The sequence below is a fragment of the Pseudoliparis swirei genome, chromosome 23, assembly GCF_029220125.1.
Source record: "Pseudoliparis swirei isolate HS2019 ecotype Mariana Trench chromosome 23, NWPU_hadal_v1, whole genome shotgun sequence".
Taxonomy (NCBI): Eukaryota; Metazoa; Chordata; class Actinopteri; order Perciformes; family Liparidae; genus Pseudoliparis; species Pseudoliparis swirei.
Window position 1 is genome coordinate 3305542 of NC_079410.1, and position 19096 is coordinate 3324637.

Consider the following 19096-nt stretch of genomic DNA (forward strand, 5'->3'; position numbering starts at 1 on the left):
TGTGGTACCATATACTTGCCTTGTTTAGAGTGCTATTCTAAACTATGTTTTTAGTTGTATTTTAAATATGTTTAAATAATTATTATCTACTATTTCTGTCCTGCATCAAGCTGAATATTTTTTTACAATTATTATTTAATAAAAAATTAATAAAGATACAACTTGTTGATGTTTTTATTTTGTAGGTTTCATTTTATTTAAACATTGTTTATGTTTCAGAAGAAGAAGAAAATGTCGATGCTTTTATTTTGTAGGTTTTGACCGGAGGTTGTTCGGCGTCCATGACGTCAGAGAGTCAACGGCTCTCGGTTTGAGTGTTTGACAGATGTTCAACGGCTCCATCCAAAACCGAGGACCGGAGGAGGGAGAGCCGTGTTGGGATTAACTCCCCGGGAGAGTCATGTCGGGGGAGAAGGCCACGAGTCCCTGTAACAAATTCCAAGCCAACATTTTTAATAAAAGTAAATGTCAAAACTGCTTCAAGTCGCGCGAGCTGCATCTGTTGACCGACAACGGCATGGAGCAGGTAACGTTAAAACTTACGCTTTTATCTTCTATTGTTCATTATCAACGTGACGGTTAGTCAAATAATGAAAGCGTAAAGTAACGATACGCTTTAAAGACGTATTAAACGGGTTATGGAGGGAGTTACGACACCTTTCTTTACGTCGCGTTAACTCATGTTCGACGTAAATTACGTGAACGTCAGTTGCTCCTTATTAATGTATCCTAAACGTTAGCCGACGTCAGTTATCTTCAGTTAACTTTAAACTACATTTACGTTCAGTGAATGTGGTTCAACGCAAAGTAAAGTGGTTTTAACCCTTTAAGAATTATGAACGTGGATTAAAAAAATAAACCGCTAATCCCTGTTTTTGAGCCCAGAAAACTACTTTGAGTCACAGGCATATGACGTCACTGTCCGCTCCTTCACGTTATTTACCTCATTCAATGGCCGCTTTTTCATTTTAACGTCAAATTTAACTTTTATTCAGTTGTTGTGAAGCACTTTAGGAACAATAAAACGTATTTATTCATCTTTTTAGATAAAAGAATAAAAATAATAGCTTCCTATCTGTACAGTATATTCTCTTTTGATCGTTAAAATGCATGACTATTTTGATAGTTAGGGACTGTACACAAATTATCAGCAGTTTTTACACCCCAAATTAATATTAGTAAAAAAATAAAAATTCTTGCAACTAAAACTAAACTGTAATGTGTCATAGAAGTGAAACCTTTTGTTATGTTTGCTGTTAATACATTTTAATTTTGTTTACTTTTCTAGTTTTGATAAATTTATATAAGAAAATCTAAGAAAAGCAGCACAAAAAAAGAATTTCTATCTGTGGAATCAGATTTTTTTTTTTTTTTACTATGATAAATAGTTAGTTAAAGTTCCAAATGATCTTTCAGTTATTGATGAAGCAAGTGTCCAAGCATGTGAAACCACTGCTGTTGATAACGGGGTTCCTGCAGGCCTGTCACGTGCAGGCGATGCATGAAGACGGTCACGAGGGCTTCCTGCATGCCTCACATTGTTTAAAATATGTTATTACTCTCTGCCCACCTTCCTGGGCTCCCTGCTCCCTGTAATTTTGCCTGAGCTGTTGCTCAACCTGCCCAACACAGCACATAATGTGACAACTTTGCTCCAAAAAGAAGTGGCGGAGCATCTTTTGACTGTTTCCAGCATGCTGATATTCAATTTACTGTCACATGAGACCAAGAAAAAGCATCAAATCCTCACATTCAAGAAGCAGGAACGATGGTAAAAAAACGAGTGAATTCGTAATGTAAACAGTTGCTAATGACTTCCCTTTCCCTTCCTCTACTTTAGGCCAAACCCCTGTATGGAGGCTGGCTGTGTTTGGCCCCCGAGGGCACAGATTTTGACAACCCCATGCAGAAGTCAAGGGTAGGAAGGACGTGATGAAACTGTTGCTGCGACACACTTGTTTGTTTGTAGTTCTTCGTTGTGATTTTTGCTTTGCTTGTGTCTCGACGTCAGAAATGGCAGCGGCGTTTCTTCATCCTGTACGAAGACGGCAGCCTGAGCTTCGCCCTGGACGAACTGGTACGAGGCCGCTCGTTGAATCACAACACACACACGCACACACACACACACTCGGTTAACCCTGCTCTGCATCGACCCGGCAGCCATCTTTGGGCCAGATGTCGTGTGCAGAACCACAGCAGATGATTCGGGCTTAGCTCGTCCTCTAATGCACACATCCCCCCCCCCCCCCTCTCTCTCTCTCTGATCCCCTCAAATCTCTTTCACTGCACACTCAACACCACAAACTGTCCTCTCTGCGTGTATCACGGTCATCTGCGTATGGGAGGATCAGCCTCGCCCTCGGTAAGCCACCTCGCTCACCAGAACCAACGTGGACGCTCTGATTCCAGGGCCATGGCCCTGCTGAGACTCCGCCCACTCCTCCTCTCTACCTCCATCTGCCTGATGGATCGTGGAGGTCTCCATCGTGGAATATGCCGACTATGAACTATTCATACACTCTGTCATATTCATTGAATGTATTTTAACTCTAAATCTGTCCTTCTGGTCATATTACATCTATTGTTCTGTCCATCCTGGAGAGGGATCCTCCTCTGTTGCTCTCCTGGAGGGTTCTTCCCTTTTTTCCCCGTGAAGGGTTATTTGGGAGTTTTTCCTGATCCGATGTGAGGTTCAGGGACAGGGATGTCTATGGGTATAGAATGGAAAGCACTCTGAGACAAATTTCTAACTCGTGAAAATGGGCTATACAAATAAACTGAATTGAATTGAATTCCCCTTCCAGCCGAGCACGCTGCCCCAGGGGACCGTGAACCTGAATCTGTGTACGGACGTCGTGGACGCCGAGCCCAGGACGGGCCAGAGGAACGCGCTCTGCGTCGTCACGCCGGAGCAGGAGATATTCATCCGCGGGGACAACAAAGAGATCATTAACGGGTCAGTGTGAAACGGGGGAGACGTCCCCATAGCGGCGAGTAAGACGGGTTCCCTCCGACCGATGACTCGCCTCTCTGTGTCGACCAGGTGGACCGAGCAGCTCGCCGTCTACCCACGGGCCAACCAGCAGAACCAGAAGAAGAAACGCAAAGCGGAGCTCGTCGCCAACCAGGTAGCGAAGCACACGTCCATCGAATCCTAAACCAAAAGCCAACTACCAGCCTGACAGATACTCACGGTCCTCACGTGAGGAATCCTGATGTTTTTGGTGACCCCTCCCCTTTAATATTTCATCTCGGATCATTGAAGCGGAGGGTTCATCTTCTGGGCACCATGAACGCATCATGAGGTATTTCAGTCCGGACAGACCGTTAGCATCATAACCCAGACATATAATATATACAGCAGCAAATCCTCACTAGAGAATATAGAGCTTTCACTTTTACAGGGTTCGTACGGTCATGGAAAACCTGGAAAAGTCCTGGAATTTAAAAAAATGTTTTTTTCCAGGTCTGGAAAATATATATATGTATTTATATATACATTTTCAATGACTTTTCCCAAACTTTTTTGATTTTATTTTTTTCATGGACTTTTCCAGACTTGGAAAAAAAAATTATATATATTTATATATATATATATATATATATATAAATTTATATTACATGTTGATGAATGTTTTTGTTTGTTTTTCTAACTAAACATCAGGAACCAAGTCCAGCCAAAATGGCGGCAACTGATCCGAGTTTTCCGTCCTCGGTGAACGCTCCGGAGTCCGGCTGGCAGGAAGACCCTCAGCAGAGCAGCGGACCGGGTGAAACCCCCATGTGGACTGTCCTGGACCCGGACCCTCGGGGCCTGGAGAAGAAGACCCCTGCAGGTGCAGCAGAAGCAAAAACACATGCACACACGCTCACACACATAGACACATAGACACACACACACACACATAGACACACACGCACACACATTCCCAGGCTTTTATGGCCGTTGGCCAATCACAGCCACTTCCTGTCCCCTCTCTCGCTGTCCTAACGTCCTGCAGATGTTCTCACACTCCTTCTTGTTTATACTTTTCATTTAACTCTTGTTGAACCGGGCGTGTTGACCCGCCGCTGACGTGTAGTCATGGGAACCGTAGCAGGAAGAAACGGAAAAACAGAAAAACACACACACACACATGTGAGATGTGTGTGTTTCTTTAACCTTCCAGTGTCATAAAAAGCAAAGCGTGATCCATCACAGCTCTCAGATGGACTGCAGGTCTGGACAGGTCCGATAATAAATGATTAAACTCCTGCACACAGAAACATGGAGGTGCCATCTGGAACCGAAAAAGGTTCTTCAGAGTGACGCCATAGAAGAACCATTTCTGGTTCCACAAAGAACCTTTCAAACCAGGGTTCTCTAAAGAACCATTTCCTTAAAGAGTTCCACAAAGAACCTCTAAAGGTGTCTCAAAGAACCTTAAAATGGTTCTTTAAGGCACCATGTCTGGTTCCACAGAGAACCTTTCAAACAAGGGTTCTTTAAAGAACCTTTCCCTAAAATAGTTCTTCAAAGAACCTATAGAGGTGTCTCAAACCCAAAAAAAGGTTCTTCAGTAGGTGACGGTTCTTCGTAGAACCACAAAGCCTTTTAAAGAACCCTTTAAGAACCTTTATTGTTGTGTGTGTGCTGCCGAGAGGCTGCTTCATGAGAGCCATGGGGGACCTCCTGAGAGCCAATCAGGGGGGCGGTCTCATGGAAGATGCTGAGTCATGGTTCTGTCACCGGGTCCTGGACCAGCACTCGATGCTTTAAGATGTCTCTTTCTCTGCAGCAGAAGCCAAACGTTCCCCTTCGAGACAACAACAACAGACTCGTAGATTGAAGTCGTGGAGCCACTTCAAACCGGTTAAGAAGTGATGATGTCATGGCGACATCTAAAATAAAACAGCAGGAAGAAGTTTTATTCTTTAAAATGAGTGAGAATTCTCAGTGTTGTGTTGTTGTTCAGCTGCTTGTTTGGTTTCAGTCCCATCCGCCTGCTTGTTGACATGTTTAAGATGGAAGTAGCTGCCGTGTTGTCGGGCGGATTCTTTACATCTGAACGCCGCACAGATTTTGTATTTTTTTGTTTTCGCCGCAGCGGCAGATCAAAGTCACGCGACACTATTTGTTTAATTGTATTCTAGTCGTGTCTTCCAAGAACAGAACCAAAATGCAAAGACAAAAAGGTAGATTTAATAATTGCCATTCAAATCCGTTGGCGTTCAGCCTAAAAAAAAAAAATTTGTTGTATTTATTAAAGAAAGTAGATTTTATTAAACATAATACTGACTCATTTGATTTGATGAAGTATTTTTAAATTTCTTTTTCTTTCAAATTGAGGATTTTATTTGAGAATTCTTTACATTTTATTAAAGGTGATGTCGCTGTAAATAATGACAACAGTCATTACAAGCTTCATTTGAAAAGCTTTTAATGTAGAAAAGTGACATTTTTGTTTTGTTTTCTTCTCCTATATTCATCATGTGTTTGTAAATGATTTACAGAAAACACTTCAAACCACTTGAGAAGTGAGATGTGAGGAGGGGAGACGTTCAGTGGACCCAGTGTCGTGTGATTTAAGGCAGGATGAGTTCATCCATCCTGTTTACAGCCCGTCAGTCTGAAACCCTCTGTTGTTGTTGTTGTTTTGTCTCTCTCCAGGCAACACATCCAGCTACCTGAGCTCCGCCCCCTTGGACCTGGTGACCAGTGGAAACCAGTCAGACGACCAGAGCCAGGACAAAAGGTTAGAAATCCCCTGGAGGTCGACTGCGTCTAAATAACCTTTTACATAGAAGTTGTGTTTATTTATTCCCTCATGCATCATGTCGGCAACAGTCACTGGAAGGGTCTCGGCGGAGGAGAAATGTGCAAGCAATTAGCACAAATGACATCCCCCTCCCCCCCCCAGTATGAACCCCAACAGCCATCACACACACACACACACACACACCAGATCAAAGGCTCGTGCTCTTACCCCTCCATTAGAGATCTGCTCCATTTTTTTATTTAGCCCAAAGAATCCCTCCCAGCATGTGAGCTGGTCACGTGAGGAGAGCACATCTCTCTTTTCTCCACTCGCTGCCTTTTTGGGAAACACAAAATACTTAAAGACCCCCCTCACCCCCCCTCACCACCTCACCAAATAAGGCCAGAAATTCCCAAACACTGGTGTAATTGGATCTGCGCAGCGATGTTTCTCAGGACCCGTCACAGGAAGTGGACGCGGCTCGTCATGTGAGAGTTCACTTTCTTTGGTTAAAGTCCACAACACAAGCGTGAACACGACCTTCTGATGGGCGGCCATTAAACCCTGCGGCCGCAGTAACCGCTGATCTCTTCCTCTCAACGCTTTAGTTCAACGTGTTTGATTTATGACCCAAAACCTAGACATTATTACATTTTTGTCCCTTGTATTTTGTTGTTAATTAGCAAATGTTAGCAGGATATTTATATGCATATTATGTAGTCATATTAATAGCATTACATTTATTTATTTTTAAGGGAAAACATTTATTAAAAGTTCATTTAAAATCTTTATCCAAGAAATAAATTTTTATAAATCCTCACATTTATTAATAATAATGCATTAAATGTATACAGCGCTTTTCAAGGTACACATAATTAAAACATCCTAAAATCTGCACCATAAAAATAACTAGAACTTCTAGAACATCGAGCACACAATCACACATTAAAACCAGTTCTGATCTAATGAGGTATAATCGGGTGTTTCGGTATTTTTATTTGATTAATGAGACGATTAAGATGATCAGGATTATCTGATGGATTAGCCGATTTATTTTTGTATTCAGATCTTAACATTGTTTTGGGATGTTGATGGGATTAAAAAACGATCCACAAAACAGAAAATATGTCCTGCAAAAAGTCAAAACTAAACTAAACTGAGAACAAATCAACATGTTTACAAAACCCTTTAAATGAGAAGCATGTAAACGTTACTGTGATCCAGGAGATCAACTCCCCAGCAGCACTCTGAAAAGTCATGGAAAAGTTATAGAAAAGTCATAGGAAAGTCATAGAAAAGTTATAGAAAAGTTCTGGAGAAGTTGTGGAAAAGTCATGGAAAAGTTATATCAAACGTATAGAAAAGTCAAGGAAAAGTTATATCAAACTTATAGAAAAGTCATGGAAAAGTTATAGAAAAGTTATAGAAAAGTTCTGGAGAAGTTGTGGAAAAGTCATGGAAAAGTTATATCAAACTTATAGAAAAGTCATGGAAAAGTTATCGAAAAGTCATGGAAAAGTTATAGCAAACTTATAGAAAAGTCATGGAAAAGTTATCGAAAAGTCATGGAAAAGTTATGAAGAAGTTGTGGAAAAGTGATGGAAAAGTTATGGAGAAGTGTTATCGAGGTCAGGGAAGCAACTCACAACTGTTCATGTCTCCCAACAGCAGCCCAACAGAGAGGATTCTGGGAGTTGAGGCCACCGAGAAAGAGCAGGAAGGAGGAACAGCTGTTTCCAGGACGGGCCGGAGCGAAACCCGCAGCAACAAGAGAGAGGTAACCACAAGCACACGTTGAGTACCACAGTACACCTTATATACATATATATCTATAGATATATATGTTATATAATCCCAAACTATTTAGATAGATACTTTATTCATCACGTCAGCGTTTTTCTTGGGTCTTCGGATGCAGGCGTGGAGAAAAGCCTCCTGGAGGTTTTGCGTTCTCGAAGTCGTGAGAACGGTCCGCTCTATAAATACCGTAAGTGTAGTTTCTCTTAAAGACCCATAAAAGATCTCCTTCTCCTTTGTGATAAAAACAAAAATCACCAAATTTGGACACAAGCGGTTTAAACGGGGTCTCCTCCCAAAAATACCTCCACGGTTACTCACCGCGGAGGCGTGTTCTGTTCGACTACATACGACCGACACTTTACAATCGCCCCGCCGGATCGTTTTGGCAAGTTTCTGCACGTTTGGAACATTTTTGTCATCGCAGTGAAAAACACAAACAGGTTTAATTCAGAGTTGAAGGATTGAAGGAGAAGTTCCACCAGCTCACGGCTCGGGGTCCGGTGGAAAGACGAGGCGGCAGAAGAAGAAGAGGTCCAGGTGTCTGTGTTTGAGATGGAGGGGTTACTGGCGAAGGAGAAGGAAGAAGGAGAAGGAGAAAGAAGAAGGAGGAGAATAAGGAAAAGAAGAAGAAGAAGGAGAAAGAAAGATTAAAAAAAGAAGGAGAAAAAGAAGAAGAATTCCCGCTGGTGAATTGTGTTCTCGTAGCATTGCGTAGGAACATGAATAATATAATATTTCACGATGAAGAACTCACGTCCAGACTCTGGTCGTTCTCCAACATTTCACATTTAAATAAATAATCTGATTAATCTCAGGATCAGATCCCAGGACCGGTCTGAACACGATCCACACGCCAGGTGTTCCTCGGCAGAGCGACGTCACTTTGAACGTCGACGCTATCTGTGGGCGTGACTCTCTGTGGGGCGTGGCTATATGTGGGGCGTGGCTATCTGTGGGCGTGGCTATATATGGGGCATGGTTATATGTGTGGGCGTGGCCATATGTGGGCGTCGCTCTAAGGTAACTACTCGGCTCAAGTTGAAGCGGCGAGGAGGACGGAGGTGGCGAGAGTTTGGAGACGTGTGGACGAGCCGACCCCGCCGTGTCAAAGCTTGTGCGTGTGCGTGTGCGTGTGCGCGTGTGTGTGCGTGTGCGCGTGTGCGTGTGTGTGTGGGGCTGCATGTGTCAGCAGGTGGGAGTGAGGCGGTGACTCACTCGGTGCTGCATGTTGTTTGCGAACAGAACCGGTTTGGATGCCTCGAAGGCTTCTTCCCTCTTCCCTTCTTCCCTCTTTCCTTCTTTCCTCTTCCCTCTCTTTTTCCTCTGGATTCCTCAGCTGTGAAGGAACAAGACTCGGCGTCACGTCGGCAACTCTCACGGAGTCTTTATGAGAGCCTGAAGGAGTCACATGACCCGGTCCGTGTTGACTGAACCCGATGAGCTCACACACACACACACACACACACACACACCAGTGCACATCTGTTTGTGGCCGCTAGTCACCGGGCTAGGCCCTAGTGATTAAGGAGGCGAGGACACGTCAACGGGCGTCCGTCAGCACGTGAAGGTACAAAAACACGGCGCTGTAAGATTACCACGGAAAGAAGGATGACCTTTGACCTCATTCCCTGGCCGGAAGACTTTAAAAGAGCTGCTTGGCGTCTGATTGGTGGAAACCGCCTGTCAATCAAACTCTCATGGGAGCCGGCTGAAAGCATCTCCATCATGAAGCTCTGAACGTTAACCCTTTAACGCCTCGTCACACACACACCTGAACCGTGACACAAACACCCCCGCAGGCCCACCGAGATGGATTCTCCCACACTATTAAAGACCCTCATTGGTTTGTGACGGCAGTTCTCCAGGATCACCGAGGGGTTGGAGCTTCGCTGCCGACCTAAACACACGAGGACAGAAGTTCTCCCGAGCTCTGATGACGTAGGAAACATTCGCAGAACATTTATTTGGACCCAGATGGGCGCCGCCGATAAGCTTTGATTAAACGGAGGAGCTCATTCCGGAGGATTTGACCTTTAAATACACTCGGCGGCACATTTCCTCCCACGTGAGGATTCATGTGTCTCTGGGAGCGCTTGTTTTGGTAGCCGGGAGAAGGTCAAGAGAGCCGGAGTTCATTGAGGCTCCTCTTCCTCCTCTTCCTCCTCCACCCCCCTCCAGCTTCGGGAGGCTTCTTCACCAAACAGAGGACAGGCTCTGTCTGCAGCGGTCAGCCAAGAAGAACAAGAAGAACAAGAAGAGCAAGAAGAAGAGGAAGAAGAGGAAGTTCCTCCGTGTGTCCTTGGATCGTTTTCAATGTAAATGCCAGGAGGAGAAAAACACAAAGAATGTTCTGTAACCCCCCCCCCCCACACACACACACACACACACAGTCAAAGTGATTATTAAAAGTGTATATTCTATTCTATATAAGATGGAAGAATGGATCTTTTCAAGTAAACAAAAACAATAAACAGGCCGTGGTTTGATGTGATGGAGATCGTAAGCATCTCGCTCGTCTCCGGACGTCGTTTATTTTTATAAACAAAAATCAAGAGATAAAAATGCAGCGTCCAAAAACCTTTCACTCGTGAGTGGCTGAGGGAGAGAGAGGGAGAGAGGGAGAGGGAGAGAGGGAGAGGGAGGGAGAGAGAGAGAGGGAGAGTTTAACAGAGGAGGAGAAAAGCTGTCGGCTCCCCGCGGTGCTGCAGACTAATCCTTCAGCTGAGGACTGCCAAGGACCAGAGGATCAGTTACTCTGCTGGATGGAATGTACACACACACACACACACACACACACACACACAGAGACATACACAAAGAGAAACGCATACACACACAGACACACATACACACACACACAGAGACACACACACACACACTGCACCGTCCCAGTCAGAGAACACTTCAGGTCTTCAGATGTATTTTCCTCCCCAGAAGCCGAGTGCAGCGGCTCACCGGACCCCCGGGCCCCCCCGGCCCCCCGGGTCCCCCGACCCCCCTGACCCCCCCGGCCCAGAGGAGAGCCAAGTCTCTGGACCGCAGGACGACTGACACCGTGATGACGGTGAGCCCACGACACCGATCTGGTTCTTTCAAACCAACTCAATGTGGCCGCAGAGGAAAGGGAACCGTAAAACATGGCCGCCCCGATGGCGCCCCCTAGTGGCCGGGCCGCTCCTTACACACTCAGTGTGTCAGGGAACCCACCAACTCTGTATTCACATCCTTTTACTTTATTAAAAGTAACAATACCACACTGAAAACGAAATACTGTAGCTAATATAATATATATTTAATCATTAGATTATCATTCATGTGTCATAAAGCAGGATTTTCATTTTAAACTATTAACTCTCGATTATTCTCATTATGGAATAATCTGCAGATTATTTTCTCCATTAATCGATTTATTATTTGATTTGTAGAAAATAGGGAAAATAGTCACTTTGAAAAACATTTAGTTTGATAAAAAGTTAAATATTTATGATGTATTATATTAGGGAGCCGAGAATACTTAGACATCGCGCTGAAGTAAATCACTTTTCTCAAACTTTAACTTAAATGATGAATATTAACTACAATCAGAAACATGATAAATATGTTTCTAGTTACAAACATAACGTTCACATTTAGTTCTCAATAAACACATTTAACATGAATACAGAAGTACCACAACACACATGAACCTTTCTAATACTTACACACTCTGTTTTCTTTACAGCCAGATTTATTAAACTTCAAAAAAGGCTGGATGGTCAAACTGGATGAAAATGAGCAGGTATAATATTTTACTTTATTAAAATGATTTATAAACATTTAGTTCATAACTTCTTGCTTGATGTTTATTTGTTTCCCCAGTGGAAGAAGTACTGGTTCGTGTTGTCCATGGACAGTCTGAGGTGCTACAAGGACTCAGTAGCCGAGGAGGTATGAGGATATTATGATATTATATTATTTATAGACAACGGACAAATAAGAATACTTTCATTCATAATCTCCAAATATAATTCTCTCCTTTCTTCAGGCGTCAGATCTCAATGGAGAAATCGACCTGACGAGGTGTTACAGCGTGTCTGAGTACCTGGTGCAGAGGAACTACGGCTTCCAGATCCACGTGAGGCCCACGCCGCCGCTCTGAACAAACGCTTATCTTCTTTATGATATTAATAAAGCCAAACGTCCTCTCAGACCCCGAAGGGAGTGTTCACGCTGTCGGCCATGACGTCAGGCATACGACGGAACTGGATCCAGGCGCTCATGAAGAACGTGCGTCCAGCCAAGGCCCCGGACGTGGCCAGGTAAATACTTATATTAATACTGAGACCCCGGATATAGCCAGGTAAATATTAATATTAATACTGAGACCCTGAATGTAGCCAGGTAAATATTAATATTAATACTCAGGCCCGGATGTAGCCAGGTAACTATTAATATTAATACTCAGGCCCGGATGTAGCCAGGTAACTATTAATATTAATACTCAGGCCCCAGACATGGCCAGGTAAATATGAATATTAATACTCAGGCCCCGGATGTAGCCAGGTAACTATTAATATTAATACTGAGACCCCGGACGTAGCCAAGTAAATATTAATATTAATACTGAGACCCCGGACGTGGCCAGGTAAATATTAATATTAATACTCATGATGAAATGTGAAATATTGAAGTAGTTATTAGCTTTAAAATCAATAGAAAGTCTTTACTATATGTTTAATTGAACCTAAATTAATGTAAACATTATGAAAATTTAAATAAATTGGCATGTTTAAAGCCATTTAAGGAAAAAGTACTGAGATCTTGTAGTATATAGATAACATGTAGAAATACTTCATTACAAATCATTCAGATTCTAACGTACAAAAGTATTATCAAGTATTGTATTTACCGAAAGTATTGCAAGAAAAAGTCAAACGTCTCCCGTGACATATGTATTTTATTATGAGCTCCATACTAAAGCGTCGATGTTTATAGTCCCGTGGTTCTCAACCTAAGGGGCCGGGCCCCTCCAAGGGGTCGCCAGCGATATCTGAGAGGTCGTGAGAGGATATTAATTGGAGAGAAGAAAAACAATAACAAAAGTTTATTTAGAAAATATTGGGAACAAATTCATTCGAAAGAAATCTTTAAATAACTTGTACAAAACCTGAATATATTTAATTTATTCAGTGAAAAGTAGAAAATTGTCACATTCTTTTCAATTACTTGCAATTTTATTAATTTTTTTACGATTATACAACAAATTAATTTCTCCACGTTTCCTCCCTGACCTCCACCCAGTCTCCCCGGCCTCCCCCCCGAAGCTCTCCCCAAACCAGACGTGACCCGGGACTCGGCCGGCGACCTTCTCCCCAGACGCCGGAGCGTGATGGAGCGTCGGCGGGAGGGCCGCTACAGAACCTTCGACTGGGCCGAGTTCCGGCCGCAGAGCCAACGCGGCGCCGCCCCCCCGGACCCCCAGAGGACCCGAGCCCCCTGCTCGCTGCTGGAGGTCGGCGAGCTGGAGAGGAGGAAGAGGAGGGAGGACCGGAGGAGGAGGTACGAGAGCATGCTGGGCTCCCCTCTGGGCTGGGAGGCGGCGCACGGCGTCGGAGCGCCGAGTCCCAAAACCCAACAGGAGGTGGACGAAGAGATCGAGGAGTGCTGGAGGCAGGTGGAGAAGACGGCGTTCAGGATGGAGAGGAACGTGGCGCTGGTCGCCAACGGCAACGAGGCGGAGGAGGCGGAGAAGCTGCTGGACGGCTACAGGACCGGGGTGAGGACCATGGAGTCAACTAGTTTATAACGCCATAGAATATGATGACAGACTCAGACTGAGACGCTTTGAATATACAAACATATATATATATATATATATAAATATATGTATAAATATATATATATATTTATATATATATCTATTTAAATATATAGATACATAAATATATGTATCTATATAAATATAGTTATATACATGTATAAATATTAGGGCTGTCAATCGATTAAAAAAATTTAACTAATTAATCGCACATTTTGAAATTATGACACTAATCACGATAAATCGCGCTAAAAAGTTTTTAAAGACAAAACTTCACACAGAGCTGTGTTTTCAAAGAGGCGCCTACATACAGTGCCAAGAGGTATTTAATATCGTGGATGATAAATTGTTTCTTCAGTGAAACATCAGATTAGTAAAAAAAAAGAAGTATATTGAGACCCCATTGGTCCTGTCATCTTTAACATTGAACAGCAGCAGAACCAGTGGCCTTGGTAACTGACTGACATTCAAATATGTCACGTTAACCCTCTGGAGGCATGGGGTTTATACATTTTACAAAATAAATTAAATTCACCTTTTAAAGTCTTTTGCATGTGACACACCCCCACGTGTTATACATCAAACATTCCAGAACAATCTCAGCTCTGAAATAAGGCTCATTGTCCTCGCGCCGTGTCCTCTGGTTCTCTGACTGACAGGCTGCTAATGAGCCTAACCTGTGAGGTGGGAGGTCCTTTGTGATTTACTGAGTGTTCATTGGTTGTTTTTTTCCCAAAATGTTGACAGACAAACGGATTGACCAATCACGGTGAAGGTTTAGGTATGTCGCGTTCTTTTCCGCCCCGTCCCCCGACGTCCGCCCCTCCTCCGTCTGTGTGTGTGAGGACGTGTGTCGGCTCTCCCCGCTACGTCCTCCCCCCCTCCGCCCCTCTGTTCCTCAGGTGCTGGAGGAAGGAGGAGCAGGAGGAAACCCGACTGATTCATCCACGAGTTAAACTGATTTCTGCTCCTTATTTTCGCGGAGAAATAATTGTTTTAAAAACGGAAAGTGTCAAACCGTACTGCCGCGGTTTAAAAAAAAATAAAAAATAAAAAGAAATAAAAAAGTGCGTTAATTGCGTTAAAATATTTTAGTGCGTTAACGCGGCCAAATTAATCGCATAGATTAACGCGTTAACGCTGACAGCCCTAATAAATATATGTGTATATATATTTATATATATAAATATATTTATATATTTATATATATAAATATATGTCAGATAAATACATTTGGATGAATCCTACTGACTTCATTCTCAACGTGTGATTGGTTATCAGAATGTGAGAAGCTGATGTCCATGACGTTGTGTTGAAGGTGGAGGAGCTGAAGGCCCAGCTGGCCGAGTCGGAGCGCCACCGCCTGGAGATGGAGGCTCAGCTGAGGACGGCGGGATTCTACCCGCTGCAGGTCCGCCGCTCCGCCTTCCTCCATCTTTTATTCCCGCGCGGTGGCTGACGCTTCTCTCCGTTGTCTTCCTCAGCCGGACGAGCCGCCCGAAGCCGACGAGAACAGCGGCGCTCTGACCCCGGAGGACGTGGCGGGGGGCGACGGAACCCGAGAGCTTTTAGAGCGGCAGAACCGCATCAACGCCGCGCAGGAGCCGCCGCCCGGCCTCGAGTCGACGCCGCAGACGCCGAGCATCTGGCTGCAGGACGCCGAGGGCGACTTCCGGGCGCTGGAGACGGAAAACGCGCCTTTATTATCTTCATCGTCGTCACCGCCGGCGCCAGAGAAGCAGCTCCTGTTTCCTCAGAGCGACGCACCGACCGGAGGTTTGAACCAGATCCAGCCGGACGGAGGCGGCCGCCAGCGGCTTCTCAGCTCGGGAACACGAATAAATGGCGGCGACTTCGGCTCTTTGATCCCGGGGACGCCTTCGGAGGACGACGACTCGCTCGCCGAGCTTCTTCTCCGCCCCGACGGGGCGACGGCGGCGCGGCTCTCCCGCGAGGTGGAGCTGCTCGCGGGCCGGAACGAGGCTCTCAACCAACGCAACCAGGAGATGCTCAACCAGCTGACGGAGGCGGACCGCGAGATCGAGAGGCTGAAGGCGGAGCTCGGCGGCCGGTACGCCGAACCCCGTCACCTCCCGGAGGTGGAGCAGCTGGCGCGGACGAGGGTGGAGGACCTGGAGGGCGAGCTGAGCTCCAGAGACCGGCAGCTGACGGAGGCCCAGAGCACGATCGCCTCCCTGGAGGAGAGCCTGAGGGAGGCGGAGGCGGAGAACAAGGGGTACCTGCTGCGCTGCTTCGAGGCCACCGAGGCCAAGCTGACGGAGCTGGAGGGGAAGCTCGGCCAATCGGAGCGAGCCCGCCGGGAGGCGGAGGCCGACCTCGGGAGGCTGAGGGAGGAGCTGGAGGAGGAGAGGCGTCGAGATGGAGAGAGAGACGATGGTTCTGGGGAGGAAAAGATCCGGCAGGTGATAGACGGGATGGTCCTGAGGCTGCGAGCGCTGGAGAAGATACTGGAGGCGATGGACACGTTTGATTTTGGAAAGGAGGAGGAGGAGGAGGAGACGCCCACCGTGGAGAGCCAGCTGAGGTGGGAGGAAGAGTTTTGGGGCTTCCTGAAGCTGAAGGTCGATCGGTCCGAGCTCGGCGAGGAGAAGCCGGAGGACGAGCTCCTCGTCGAGGTGACGGAGCGCATGACGGCGGAGGTGCAGCTGCTGCTTCTCGGGCACCGCCTCTTCTCCGAGAGCTCCGCCGACGGAGGTCTGGAGGAACCGGACCTCATCCGGAGGATCGCGAGCGAGGCGGAAACCGACGAGGACGGCGGGATGCTGGACTCGGAGCGCCGGCCGTATGAGATGGAGTATTTTATAAGCGCCACGCGGGTGAAGCTCTCTCTGCTGAAGCACCTCGCCTCCTCCGTCGGCGGCCTCCACCCGGCGTGGGCCGACCGGCTCCCCGACCGGCGGCCCCGGTCCGGCTTCGTTCACTCGGCGGCGACGGAGGCGCTGCTCTGCCGCCGGCTGAGCCGGCTGCAGGGGAAATACCAGAGGAGGCTGGAGGAAACCAAACAGGAAGCGCCGCTCGCTTCTTCTTCTGTGGTCTGCAGCAGCTGCGTCGCCTTGACGGAGGAGAACCGGGAGCTGAGAGCAAGACTGACCACCCTGGAGGCGGAGCAGCGGGCGGCGGCGGGCGATAAGACGAGCAGGTGTAGCCAGACAGGGGAAGATCAGCCAGAGGTCACGGGCGTGAAGTTAGAGGTCGCAGATGAAATCGAGGAGGAAGAAGAGGAGGAGGTCGAGAGCCTGGAAACCCCACCTGGAGGCGAGTCGGGGCTCCAGGAGACGGCGGATGGAAACACGGAGGAAAGCGATGCGTCCCGAGAGGAGGCGGAGCCTTCGGGAGAGGAGGCGGAGCAAGTTTCAGCCCTGAGAAGAAGAGTGGAGGAGCTGGAGGAGATGAAAGGAGAGCTGGATGGGAACATGAGTTCAGTTCAGAGGCAACACGAGGCGGAGATGGAGAAGCTGAAGGTAAGTCCTCCGTCACAGGACGTCATTTTTCATAAATACATGTGTGTATATATATAAATATAAATATGTCTGCAGGCTACGTGTGAGCGCGGCTTCGCCTCCATGGAGGAGTCTCACCTGAAGGTGGTGGAGGAACTGCAGCGTCGACACCAACAGGAGGTGGAGCGCCTCCTGGTGGAAAGAGACGCACTGCTGGAGGAGGAGAGCGCCGCGACCGCAACCGGTGAGCAGACACTTATTTTGAAAATCTGCCTCTAAGGAAGAATAAAAGTCCTGAGTTGCCTCCAGCTGTGACCCTCGTGATCTGTGTCCTCCTCTCACACGGCGTTGCGGATATTCGCACACAAATTGTTTTATTTTGAAAATCTGCCTTCAGCTTTAGCCCTCGTGATCTGCTTCTTCCTCTTAAAGCCTCAAATGTTTTCTTTGTGATCGGATCTGTGTTTTTCCCCAAATGTGTGGCCCAAAGAAGAATTTACATCGTCATGTATTTAGTTCATTAAAGTCTCGTGACCCTCAATGATCTCGTTCCATCTTCTTCCAGCGCTCCAGGCCATCAGTAACGCTCACCGGCTGGAGCTGGAGCAGGAGGTGCAGAGGAGGAGTCGGCCTCAGAGCGGCTCAGGAGACGAGCACCTGGAGAACGTCCACAGGCAGCACAGGTAGCACCCGTTTGTCCGAGCGGGCCGTACCACCCGGGCGTCTCGTGGGGGTTCACCGTGTCCGTGCTTGTGCTTCAGGGAGGAGTCGGCGTCGTTCCGGCGGGAGCTCGAGGTTCTGTCGCAGCAGTTCTGTCTGAAGTGCCTGGAGAACGGACACCTGGTCCAGGCCCTGGACGCCGAGAGGAAGGCCTTATGTCAGTGCCAGCAGGAGAACCAGGACCTGAGGAGCAGGAACCAGGCGAGAGCTCCGGCACATACGTCACGATGGGCGTGTTATGACTCTCTGTGGATGGTGTCTTTAAAATGAGACGTTTGTCCTCCAGGAGTTGAGCGGTCACCTCGCAGCAGAGATCACCAGACTCTGTTCTCTGGGGAGGGAGGAGCAGCCGGCCCTCCGTCAGGGGATGGACGCGTATGAAATGGAGGTGTGCTTTTATTTGAATGTTAACGGAGGTGTGCTTTTATTTGAATGTTAATGGAGGTATGCTTTTATTTTAGTGTTAATGGAGGTATGCTTTTTTTTTTTTTTTTAATGGGGGTATGTTTTATTTTTCTATTATTATTTTAAGATTATTATTATTATTTATTTTAAATAAAAAATAATATTACAATTATTATTAATATTATTATTATTTCTTTTTTATGTAATGTAAAAATAATTGTTTTATTATTATTATGTTTTACAGAGGTATGCTTTTATTTTTTATTTTAATGGAGGGATGTTTTTTTCTATAATTTATAAAACATTATTATTATTATTTTATTTGTTTTTAGAATAATAAAAATAATTATTACTATATATTATTTTTAATTGGATGTAAAAAAAAAGAGGTGTAATTAAAAAAAAAATTGTTTTAACCTTATTATTATGTTGTTACTGCAAGACAAGAGACAAACGCTGACCTCTACAGTTTCACTCTATTTGATATTCGCCCTGAACACCATCAACCGTCAGTGAAGACGTTCTCTGATTCTTGACATCATGTATTTGAAGCTGATTACTTGTTGTCGTCTCAGATCACGCTGCGAGTGAAGGAGTCTGAGCTCCAGTGTCTGAAGCAGGAGATCACGTCTCTGAGGGACGACCTGCAGACGGCTCACAGGGTGAGAGTCACGCCGCGATGTTGAGTAACACCTGTAAGTCAAAGAGGAGGGGCGAACGTGACGTCCGTCCCCGTTTCAGGACAAGAGGACCGCCACCAAGAAGTGCAAGAGCATGTACACGGAGCTGAGCATCACCAGGGCCAAGCTGGAGAGGGACACGGACGAGCTGAGGGGAAACCTGAGGCTGGCCCACCGCGCGCTGGACCAGACGTCGCCCTGAAAATGGCCCTTTTTCACTTCACTGTAACGCGGAGAACTGTTCCTGTAGTTATACACCCACAAGAAATATATTTAAAACTAAAATGTAATTGAAAAATACGGTTTAATTCATTTGGTTTTAAATGTGTTTCTTTATATATATCAATAAACACATTTATATGTATATATACATATATAAATAAATGATATAATATTATTATTTTATATATATATGAACACATTTATATATATAAATAATTATATTATTATTATGCTATTTATATGCATATATATAAATAATATATTATATTATTT

At 45.8% G+C, this 19096-nt stretch overlaps 1 protein-coding gene across 1 annotated transcript; it reads left to right on the plus strand.

Annotated features, from left to right (window-relative positions):
* Nucleotides 1-261: 261 nt before the first annotated feature.
* LOC130188409 (myosin phosphatase Rho-interacting protein-like) lies at nt 262-18986 on the plus strand. The gene is given in 23 exon segments (XM_056406768.1): nt 262-526; nt 1841-1918; nt 2012-2077; nt 2805-2956; nt 3044-3128; nt 3665-3836; nt 5651-5735; nt 7407-7515; nt 10473-10559; nt 10561-10602; nt 11260-11316; nt 11397-11465; nt 11563-11652; nt 11727-11836; nt 12819-13293; nt 14654-14746; nt 14820-16817; nt 16893-17040; nt 17362-17479; nt 17558-17717; nt 17803-17904; nt 18497-18583; nt 18663-18986. Coding segments are annotated over 23 exon segments (4650 nt in total). The 5' UTR covers nt 262-400; the 3' UTR covers nt 18804-18986.
* The last annotated feature ends 110 nt before the right edge of the window (nt 18987-19096 follow it).